We start from the raw sequence: 12,479 nt of genomic DNA on the forward strand, positions 1-12,479 counted from the left end.
TGTTCTTACAAAACACCATTAACCTAATTAAACTTCTTATGCTTCGTCAGAAAGACTGAACAGGCACATTACATTGTTATATGATTGCATTTTTCTTTTTTGAATATTGTGATTTTGAGTTTCAAAATTCAATACATCTGCCCTTTCTGTTTACAAGTCAAAATTGTGCCATTTCTACATACTGTATGTATATGCAATTTAATCATTATTACTGTATGCCTAATTAAAATTAATCTTCTGATGTTCTGAAGCTCCCAGTTTTTAAAAATACACAGTAGATGTGTCTCTTTATACAATATTTGTGTAAAACAACATCTGTGCTTTGTAATAATAGAAATAGTGTAAAATAGTGCCTTTCTTTTTAATGTCATTAAACATTTGTATATCCTTTCATATTTGCCTATTCACCAATTCTGAAGCCATAATTTAGATTTTCTGTTTGTGTTTTTCATTGTAGACATTTGTTTGACTCACAGTATAATATAGTATAGTATACAGTATAATGCAATTGTGGAGTAACTGAAATGCAATTTACAAATCGGTATATCATTATTAAATGAAACATAAATCATAATACACATAAAAACATCCCTTAGTATGTTAAAAGATGCATGCCTTTTCCAAGTCAGGTCTTATGACTGAAGTGAAAATGGGGATGTGAATGCCAGTATTCTATTGAAATCCAAATTTGAATACATTAATGCTGCTAAACTAAAAGGAGAATCCTTTTCTCATCACCTCATTCTTTCACTATTGGAAATCGTGGAAAAACATATCTGGAAGAACAGAATAGACTACTGTATATAATTAGAAGTGGAATATCATATCAGTGTGGAAGCATATTTCTACAGCCCACTTTCCTATAGTTTACCATACAATATAATGTACAATACAATATTGTTATCAATTACAGAGTGAACTTAAAGCACACATTTATTGGGGTTGCAACTATTTATACTCTCTACGTTACCACGCTCATGGTGAGTATATCAGTGCCAAGAATACTCCTGAGGCTCTAATATCCCTGGATTTGACAGTAGTGATAAAATTAACCTGACAAATATCTAACGAATGTGTTTGTAAACACTTGAGCACTTGGTTTCAGAGGTTGCAGCAGTAAGAAGTTAGAAATCTGATTAAAAAAATAAAATATTTGTGCTTTTACTGTGATTTATCGATTAAGGCCTTCTGTTCCAAAACATCTCCAAAAAATGGACACATACAGTAACTACAGTATACTGCATATATATATATTCTGTAGTGATTTGATTTAGATAGATAAGACTTTATTGATCCCAAAGGGAAATTGATGAAATATTATATTTCAGATATAATGTACAATTACACACAGCACAACTCAGTAAAACATCAAGTATTATTTAGTAATTGATAAGTCACATAAGAGTCTTGTCCCAAACTTGCAGAATTTGCATTCCGTACTCTTTTGGATTCTCTTGGTCTTTAAGGACCTACAGTATGCACAACTAATACAGTTTCAAATTCACAGATCAAACTGCAGGCAGACAAGACAAGATGCACTTTAAAACAAATCTGAGGTTAATCCAGATAAACCAGGGTTCCCCCCTCTATCCCTTACTTTACCACACTGCCACCTTTAGTCCAGCTGTATATAGTTGCTCTGGCCAGGGTATGAGTCAGCAGGCTGTATGGGCTTTGTGCACTCATTGGTCTCAGAGGCTTTGTGGGTGCAGTCGTTGTTGTCTGTGTTGCATCTGCTGCAGTGGCAACGAAGCGCCAAGGGGTAGGACAGTAGGGGGTTGATATGGAGGGGACAGCCAGGCAGCAACACAGTGCGGTATTCCAGCACCTGGTATGTACAGCTTCTCTGCAGGAAGTAGCTCTTCCCCACCACGCCCTTCACATTGGTGTCCTGAAAGCCAGTGGAAAAATACCATTATTTACAATCTATGCACTGCAAAACCCTCACCTAGGGGCCAAGGTGATCTCCTTCAAGCAGTCATCAAGCAAAATCATGCTGCATCATTTACTTACTGAGACTGAAAGGCCCAGTGTCATTATCAGTAAAAAATATGTTTTTTTTTTCAGGTCTTGCATATAGTGACACAACTAAAATACATTTTAAGGCAAAAAAAGTAATACAAGATGTGTGCAAAGGAACAAGTAATAGGTTTATTCCATGCTGAAAAGAGAAGAAAGAAAACACAACGTTTTGGCTGTGGGGCCTTCTTTGGGTGCATGTGTTGTGCAACAGCAGCTTGCATTATGTGGAAATTTCTCAGTGTATCACATGACATACAGGTTTTGTGCAGATGATTCTAGTCACAGCTGGCTGGGATCACGATGACAACTTCTTTAAAAAACTTCAGGTTAACAAAAATGATAATAACTACTGTAGCTTGGTACTAATCTCTTCTTTGTAATAGAGGTGGGTTGCAAAAGCAATATTTAAAAAAGCTTAAGGGCAAATTAAACATACATGGAACTTTAAGGCTTATGATTTCATAGCAAGGAGCTTTTGAAGTTTAGGTACAGTATGTACCTGTCCAATACCAAAAAAAAATGAAAATTTATAATTTCAGTAAACAAGATTATTTAAATGGAATCAAATGTTGTCTTTAATTCTATGCCATTTGTAATGTTTATCATTGGATCAGTTATGAAAATTATAACATGGTATTACTGTGGTCAGCACTTTTTGCATGTTCTTCCTGTGTTCATGGGTTTTTTCTGGACAATCCAGCAGGCCAAATTTATGTGGCCTGTGTGTAGGGTTCTGTGATCAACTGGCACTCTGTCCTGTGTGTGGTTCAAACTTGTCACCTTGCTCCTACACTTTTAGGATAGACGCCAGATTGCATAACTTTACCAGGAATAAACTGCTTCTGAAAATGGATAGATGAATATTATATGATGCTTTATTAAGCAGTAGATTCAGATTTATTTGTCCAGCATACCCCTGACCTTTTGACTTTGTGGGGAAATACAGGTCCACAAGGACGTATCCATTAACACGCAGATAGAGAAAGCACTTTATAAACCTCCCACTTTCCATTACAGATATTGCATTTATTTTATTTTTACGCACATTTTGTTCTATGTATTAAAGGTTACAGTCATTCTTTTGAACTCTAGGGTGGGAATAAAGGTTGTTGTCTGTAAACACAGACTGCCATTTCTAACATCCTGTTGTATCTTGCTTGTTTCATCATATTCTTTGTAAAGGCTAAACAAGACTTCCTTGGACAGGAGACATGTAATCCTGCTGAACCAGTGTCAGAACCAGTAGGTGGCACCACTGTCTTTGACCAAGACATTTGGAATTCTCACAAAATGTGCTTTTTCTTGGAAAAAAGTTCATTCATTATGGTATTCAGTAAAATCTACTTAACAGCTTTACTTCTTGCAGGGTTATATACATTTTTTAGTAACTGCAGATTTTTACGGGATGTCAGGGCTGCTTACTAGAGTTTGGCTAGGGTCTGTGTTATAGGACTTGCACTTAGAAATGTAAAATTAAAGGGACAGTACACACTACCCTTCTGGCATAGTCTATTGCATTCAAACCGACTGCAGGATCTCACCCGCGAATAGCAGAACCCTGAGCAGATGGTGGTGTTGATGGCCACACAGTAGGCACAGCCATACTTCTCCACGTACAGCATGTAATCGGTGGGCGCACACTTGGATAGAGTCTGACTGGCCACCAGGCACAACAGACCACACACCAGCAGAGCAGCACCCATCCTAAGACACAAAAAAACTGGGTCATGTCAGCTTCACCCATAAAGGCCTTGATTACATCAAATGGTATGTCGATTATTATTTATTAACTTTTCCAGCAGGAAGTGATGTGAGATTTAGTGCCTTGATTTTTTGCTCCTGATAAAATAGAAACAAAAATGGATAGAAAGATTTACAGATTAGATAACGTCTCAACCTGAGTTAAATTGTTGTGATTCCATTGGCAATACTTTTGGATGAAAGGCCATTCCTGTTTATACATCTGACTCAAAAAGCCATAAAGCTGTGCCAGGAATTTTGCTTTGTCTCGCTTATCAAACATCAGCAAAACATAGCTTTTCAGATGCACACCTTGGATTCAGAAGAAGAGCTCTGACCAATAATTCAGGTATTTCTTCACCAGCAAGTTTGGATAGGGTTCTCTTTTTCAAGTCACATAAAAAACAGAAAACTCTTAGTACAGTAAATTCTTCAGAAAACGATCTCATATGAAATAGACCTTCAGCATATACAGGAAATGAAGACAAAGATGAGACAATTTATCACACCCTACCAATAAGTTTTACAAGAAAATAAAATGATAAATGAGGCAGTAGAGTGTGGTGTTGCTTGGTGTAAATGAGTACACTTTCATTTTTAAAGAAAATGTGCATTTCCTAGAAAAGGTTGTGACAGGCACTGGAAGAACTTCAAAATGGTGTTTTTATTTACAAATAAGAATAAAAACAGATGAAAAAGTTCAAAATGTAAAATACACCCAAAACAACTTTATCTTTAAATTCAAAATCTTTTTAATTCTACGCTTCTTTACTCAGCCCTAGCTCCATCTATGCTGGCAGCGTCCTTTCCATTACAAAGGAACCTTTCTGTATGTGCTTCACACACAGGATAAGATCAACTTCAAGCACTGCTGATGTGATCTGATGCCTGCATCAGCAGTCTCACTATGCAGCAGATCAGGGAAGACAAGAGAATTTGCTTTAAAATTTGAATTAAGAGATTCTTTCTCCCCTGACCTTGGGCTTAACACATCTACTTTTATGAACAAAGTTGATGTTTAAGAAACCTAAAGTTATAACTTTAATGTCTCATTTCAAGGATGAGAAGGTACTGAAGGATCTGAGGGTACCTCCATTTTCAGGCTTGCCAGTGTCTTGCCGTGTCACCCAGGGAAGGCAGCTCTTTAACAGCAATGATGAAGGTTGGGGCAGTGCCTACTGTCACATGAGGTCTAACTCATATCAAATTGAGTTATCGGTTCTTCTGATCGTTCTTACAACTTTTTTAAAGTTTTTGAAATATTATTTCACGCGCATCTTCTTGTCACAATCGTCATCCCTCCTCTTAAGGGTGCTCGGACCCTTTCGTATTTTAGTTAATTACATGCACCTGCCCCCTGTTTTGCCTGTTATTATTTAAGCCTGACGTTCCTGCTAATTCCTGGCTCAGCATTCACCCGGAAGCCCGGCTACCAGCGAGTCCAGGAGAGACCTGACGGCATAGGCTTCAGAATGGCGTCCTGACTGCGCCCCAGATTTCCCCCTTGGACTGTTTCTCGCCTGCGCCATGCCCTCCCGAGCACCAGATCACCATCGTCACGCCCCCCTGTTGGTCATCCCGTCCTGATCCTCATCATGTTTTCCCTGTTGTCCTTCTCCACCTACATCCAGATTATACCGTCTGCATAGAGTCCTAAACTATGCTTCACCGGAGCCCAGACTGGCTTCTGTTACACTTCTTAACAGAATCATTTGTTTTTGAAATTGCACTATTTTCATGGTACAGTAAACCTTTTTCTGGACTTGTAGAACTGTTCTTTTTTGCCATATACTAAAATAACTATACCAATAAAGTAGTCAGAATCTTTTTCTGGCATTCCAGAAATACTACAGATCCCTTTGGGGTTTCTATTTTTTTATATGTGTATCTATGTGTTCTTTATATGTTTTATGTGCCATTATTACCTTTTAACGAATTAATTTATGTAAAATCAGCATAAACTCCTAAATATACACTGACAAAGGTGGGGACTATAAATGACTTTTTTACTGTGTGCTAGATCACTGCGAAATCAAAGGCTGTGCTATGGCATAAAAATGACTGCCTGGCTCATATTCATTTTTGTTAAGTGATACCAATGCTAAGTGATGAGTGTTAGGTCTGAAATGTTAAGCATCAGACATGTGATATTTGTTACACAACAGCTTCCTTGAACAACAGAGGATACCTTTTTTATACAATTATGAAAAAAAATACTGCTTACTTTCCTATCAGTTTTTTTAAACTAATTCCATTGAAGACAATAGTAATTTAGTAATAGTCTATATATATATTATGATTATCTTTATTGACCCAATGCTGTTTTCATATCTATTGTTAAAGAGGGAATTTCACTCAATTTATAAAGTTTATCATCTGCATTGTATATGCTGTTCCTTTTAATCCATCCAGGCAAACAACCAGCACAAGGCAGGATATACCTTGGATGGGATGCCAGTCAATTGCAAGGCACACACATAGACATAAACACAGACACAACACTCACACTGGGGTCAATTTCCCCAGAAGCCATTTAACCTCCCAGTATATGCTTGTACTGTGGAAGGAAATTGGAGCACCTGGAGAACCCTATGCAAACACCAGGAGAAAACACAAATATCTGGATCCTGCAGGTTTTTCAGGTAATACTTATTGAAGTGAGGAATGTTATTTATCCTAGCTAGGATATTCCATCTCTCACTTAAAATTTGAGAATTACAGATTTAACACTAATTTATTAAAAGAGGAACAAAAAAGAGCCAGAGCACTATACAAGGTCAGCCAAACTTCGATTAGAAGTAAAAGTTTGGAAATGGTAGTGAAAAAACATATATTTAAATATATATATTTTAAAAATAAAGGCATTTTAAGAGAGTCTAGACTTGGAAAGGTAAGTATGCAACCCAGTGGAAATGGTTCAGAATAAATGGAAAACTGTGAACCAGTGGACACAAGGGGAATCTATGGGAATGTTCCATTTAGAACTGAAAACAGGAGGCACTTTTTTAAGCAGAAGGTTGTGGGACTCTGTAACACATCCACCTATCATATTTCTGATGTTATTACTCTGGCTTTACTCAAGAAACAGATTGATGAGATCCTTGTGCCAATTAGATTTTAACCATCAAATAGGATAGATGGGAAAAATGGCCTCCTATTTGATGTTACAGTATGTCCTTTGTAACTTGTTTGCTAGAATTCTCTCAATAAGGAAGAAGAATAGGAGATAAGACTGGACATATGGCTATGTATTTAGATTTCCAGTGAACAGCAAATAAAAAGTTGATTGTAAAATTAATGACCTTAAGAAAGAAACCAAAGTTATACATGCACATTGATTGAAAACTGGTCAACAGGAAACAATGCTTCCTTAAGAGCCATCTCTTCCAATTGAGAAAATGTCAACAGTTGTGTATGGCAGGGGTCCATTGTAAGCCCACTGTTCTTCTTGGTCTATATCAAAAATAGATTCTAATATACTGCAGGATGGCCCAATCACACCAACTTGGGGAAGCATTAAAAACCAAACTATCTTACTCACTGTCTGAGTATCTAATAAAAAAGTGTGGAATTGAAATCCAAGGCATGTGTGCTCAAGCTTTTCATCGCACTAGTAGGTCTTTTAAAATATTGTGTTTAATTTTGGTTGCAATACCTCACAGACTATACTGTAGCTTTAAAAACGTTTAGAGAAGAGCAATATGAATAATTGGTTTAATTAACATATCCTAAATAGAACACCATGAGTCTGATATAGCAGGATCCAGCCTGGTACTTAAAAGATCCTTAAAAGCCTAACAATCCATTCTGCCATTTTCAATAACTGCTTAATCCAGTGCAGAGTTGCAGACAAATGGGAGACAATTTAAAGAAATCATTGAATTTAGACAATATGTCTTTGGGCTGTGGGGTACTGAAGTACCCAGTGAAAGCCTGCAGGGCTTTCCCAAGTCATCCCCAATGGGGGAGGCAATTTAAGAATAGAAAGGTTGTGCTAAGGGCCATTTTTAGCGCCATTTTAGCAACAATGTGTAAAGATGATGATTCTTGGCCTTGCTCCTCATTTTAATGGAGACTCTTTGTTTTTTTCTCAGAGTAGATTAGCTTCTTTTGTATTTGACTGAAAGGTCATAATCCCTTTTCTGGTGTTTGTTATTTTTAAGAGAGAATTAAGATACTATATAAAGGAATTCTGTAGTGTGTAAGAAATGGCAACTATTCTAAATTACAGCCAACTCCTAGTTAAATAAAACCCTGATCGCTGATTAACCCCTACATCAATGCTCTTAATAAATAAGCTTGCTTACAATAATATACGATATCTTCATTTTGTTGTCTGATACCTTTGTATTTTGTGCAATAAAATAATTCACATTGATAGTTACCCTTTCCTGCAGAATGAAGAAAAATCAGTAAATAAAATTCTTCCAATGGTTGAAGGATGAATGCAATGTACAAGCCTGTTGTAGTGTCTTAGTCTACAGCACCTGGGTGCCTTGAAGCTAAAGAAGAGAGAGAGAGAAATTAAGTCACACCACTACATGAAGACTGAACAGCAACAGGTGACAAAATAGATCTTGAAAAGTATGTAATCACTTACCTCAGTCCAGTCTGGGTACTGGTATGGCTGTGGAGACTGCAGCCTTAGGTTTATTTATACAAGTAGACTAATCCTCTTGATCCCAGTACCTCCCTATCTCATCATAGATAGGGGGGAAGTAGAACTTCTGTTCTATATGGATAAACTGATATCTATAAAACAAGTTGCAGGCCTCTATTGAAAGGTATAGAGAGGCTTGGTTTCCTACAAGGATACAAAATCAATTCCAAAGACAGGACAGATGTTTCGGGGCTCTGTTTTAATCAACAATGGTAGGGATCAGATCAATTTCGGACCAACAGGTGGTTATCAGCAGGAACCTGTCTCTTCTGCATGTCAGATGACAAAATGGGCTCAATTTATCCTTCTCAGTACCAGTATACTAACACAGTTGTAGTATTAATGGCTACAGTACAGTATATGCACTGAATCGAATGTAAAGGAAAACAAAATAGAATGGTGTTCTTCCTCCTCAAAAGTCAAGAAAAATAATTATATTTGTTGGATTTTTACATTTGTGTTCAATGTTTAAAAATCTGGTAGGTGTATAAAATAGCATAAGGATTCATACAGATTTTCTGTTCTTATTATCATTGCCATGTAGTGCTCCATGAATACTTTATTACTAGCATCATCATTTAAATCTATCAAACAGGTTTGTTCATAAGTAAGTCATTAGAAAGTTTATAAGAAAGTTTGCAAATGAGAGGAAACTATTCATTTTCCTCTAGCTCCTTCGATACCGAATAAACAATTAATCTGAGAAAATCACCTCGCTGTTCCCTTAAAGACGTGATCGTTCCATCTTTGACGGTTGACTGGGTAGCTTCTTGTAGACTTACACAATCCATTATTTAAGGTCCTTTCCTTCTCCATTCTTTGTTTCCTATTTGGATGCTGATTTTGAAGACATCCATAGTGTAAGCTTTGTCAATGCAATTGGAGATTTTAACTTTACCTGGACAGTATGAGAACAAATGCAAAGATGACACGTACCTCTCTAGATAACACACAGAAAAAAAGATTAAGCTACAAAGATCTCAGGTCCTAATCAGAATTGCCAAAAATGTTTCACCACCAAATACAATCACAAGTTGGTCTCAATAAGGGAATGAGGCACATGAGAAAAAGGTGTTCCTTGCTCTGACTTTACCCACATGCACAACCACAACAAACATAACAAAGGAATACCTCAGAGAACACCACTGTTAGTCTTTCAGGTCTAATAACGTCCTCAGCTTCTTGCACCAGAGTTAACAGGTGCTATCTGCCAACATAGAGGACTTTGAGCCCTGCAAGGTACAATAGAAAAGCCTGGACTCCCCCCACCCCCTCCTCTAAGCAATTTCCTCCTTCCTGCAAAGACACATCTCTGCTGAGCAGTTATTGGGCTATAATCCAGGTAAAAATGTTGCACTGATCCCTCAGTTGAGCAAATGGGGCACAGATTGCCCATTGTCTTTCAACAGCAGGTAAAAATACTTATATTGTCCACAGGTGAAACTATTTATTGAGTCTTTGGAATCCATATCTACAGCAGCCACCAGTGGGGGTCCAAATGTTACATCAGTGTTTTGATGGACCATCTATCACAGTGTCCCAAAGGTGTTTGAAAATAAATATTCAGGCCATGTCCTGACCTTCAGAAGAACAATCTCCATATATTCTTTGTGTCCTCTCCATGCCCTAGTTCTGCTGTACCATGTGAGGAACCACAAAGGGATTGCTTTTTCAAGGCGTCCCTTTTCCCCAAATTGAGCTTTTTCAGGTAATCATGAGACTTCTTTGGATATACAGTCGAAATATTAATGATGTGGGATCTATCTTGTAGCTCTGTAATTTTACATTCCAGATGCTCATGCTGTACTGCATGAGTACCTTTCAGTAACTTTTTTTTCTTTTTCCAGTGAAACTCACCTCCTTCTTTTCAGTTTTTGCAAGTATCCCCTGCTGTTCCATTAATTGCTCAAGCAGTTAATGAGTCAAAGCAGAGAGTCTAAGGTGTTTTAAAAACAAATCAGGGGTAAAGTTAAAGACTGGCTCAAACCAAGGGAAGGGTATAAAAAATGTCAAAAAAGAGGTTGGGGAGGCTGATCATTGAGAAGTGGAATGTGTATTGTACCCTCCAGAGACTGCCTAGACCAGTCTGTGCCTGGAAAATGAGGAGCCAGGCAAGGATAAAACTAGTTAAGGATACCAATGTGAAGCTAGTAGTGACTTTGAAAAACTACAGAGTCCAATGGCTAAGATGAGAGAAAATGTCTATGACTCCAATCCCTTCTATACAGTATATGGCAGAGTGGCAAGAAGGAAGCCATTGCAGGAAAAAATAACAGCCAAATCCTGGATGACGTTTGCAGCAAAACATTTGATAACGTGATACTGAAAAAAAATGGCACCATTTGTTTTGTTGTTAGACGAAACAAGGCTGGAACATTGGTCTCCAAGCAAAATATTATAGCTAGTGCAAACTAAACAGCATATCACCCATTCATCACTATCCCTACTGTAAGCATGGTAGTGACAGCATTATGTTAAGAATAAAAAAGTTAATGTCCTTGAGTGTCGTAGTCAAATTGCTCACTTGAAAGTTTCCCTGGGGGATTTGTTTTAGTCTGATGTTTTGAATTGGATGTTGGAGGGCTTTTTACTGGAGGGTTTTGACTTTGTGTCACAGACATGTCAGTGTCATGGATTCTATTTGGAGTTCCTACCCCCAATGTTAAGAGATTACATTTTAACTATGTCATTCCCTCTCCATGTCTAGTGCCTCTTATTATACCTACTTCATTCATAAAATGATTTCTTCATCTTTGTCATGGGTTTAATTTTCAGATAACCATGATAACATTTCTAATTTATCCTGGAATGTATGTTTAATTCTCAAACCACTGCTTAGATTTGATATGTAGGACAAGAGGAAATATTGCCATGATGCAGAAGCCTCAGTTAGACCTGTAGTCTTGGAATAATGTCCCATTTTATAACTAGAAATGAAATACAGTATACATATTTTTAAAGTGAAGATTTTTAATCAAAATTAAATTCAACACTATGCTTCATTGAACAGCATTTGATGTACAGTCATAGCAGGGGCTTTTTCTCAAGCATGTTTAAATACTTGGCTTTATTTCAGTTTGATCTTTCAGAACATTTTTAAAATAAAATAATCTGTTAAGTGGCAGATATAGCTGTCCCTGCAAGTTAAATTTTAGATTTTTTATATTGCATAATGTTTGTAATGCTAAAAAGGTATTTGTTTATTGCACTGTTCTTTCATAACGGTTACTGTATATTGAAGCATTAAACCCATTTTTATAGCTATGATGACATCAATTAGCGAAACAGTAGTTTTTGATTGTCAGTCACCCAATGAGTAAAGTGCAGCATCATCATTGTATTTCTAGTTTCTGTGAAGAAAAAAAAATGCTTTATATAAAAATGATTTACACGGGTCGTGCAAATATTGGAAACCTTTCCTTAGCCTTTGTTAATCTTGCTACTGAACGAAAAATGGATTTTTCTTATTATTATTTCACATGTAGAACTAAGCTGCCAACATGTAACTTTAATCAGCTTTAAAAATCAGCAGTCTCTTAATGTTGGTCTATTCAGCTCAGTTCAGGTATTAACAGAAGCTGTTAATGGACCATTCTCTGTGAGATTCATGCCTGATCAGTTGTGTGCTTGAATATTTCAGGGCTCATTATGTGGGGTACATGTATAAGTTCTTGCAGGAAGTCTTTGACCTCCGGGTGCTCAAATTTGAATCAGGCCAAGGCACACTTAAACTGTGCCTCTATCTGGCACCTCAAGGGTGTCTCAAAATAGCTCATGGATTGAGTTAGGATGGAAGAAGCCCATTTGAAAATGGGTTATGCTGAGCATTGTAAAAAATGCTCCTCCTGACAAATGAAGTCTCCTTCATGTACTAATTAAGTGTTTAAGTATGATAATGAATCTTAGCTGTATTCAGCTTCAGGTTGGACATCTACAGGTAGATTTACAAATGTAAAAGAACATTCATGGGGTTGAAGTCATAATCAGTTATCTTAAGTCATTACTCATGAGATTGTCCATTTGGAGGAAAATATTGCTTTGATTTTGCTAATACTCA

General features: G+C 37.0%; 1 protein-coding gene across 1 annotated transcript; it reads right to left on the bottom strand.

Moving 5' to 3' along the window:
• Positions 1-1,200: 1,200 nt before the first annotated feature.
• tshba (thyroid stimulating hormone subunit beta a) lies at positions 1,201-9,313 on the bottom strand. Its single transcript, XM_006628383.3, has 4 exons — positions 9,135-9,313; positions 8,148-8,264; positions 3,564-3,726; positions 1,201-1,891 (listed from the first exon to the last, which is right to left on the bottom strand). The coding sequence occupies exons 1-4, from the start codon at positions 9,236-9,238 to the stop codon at positions 1,616-1,618; spliced, it is 660 nt and encodes a 219-aa protein (XP_006628446.2). The 5' UTR covers positions 9,239-9,313; the 3' UTR covers positions 1,201-1,615.
• Between the last annotated feature and the right edge of the window lie 3,166 nt (positions 9,314-12,479).

Source organism: Lepisosteus oculatus, chromosome 5, assembly GCF_040954835.1.
Source record: "Lepisosteus oculatus isolate fLepOcu1 chromosome 5, fLepOcu1.hap2, whole genome shotgun sequence".
Lineage (NCBI taxonomy): Eukaryota > Metazoa > Chordata > Actinopteri > Semionotiformes > Lepisosteidae > Lepisosteus > Lepisosteus oculatus.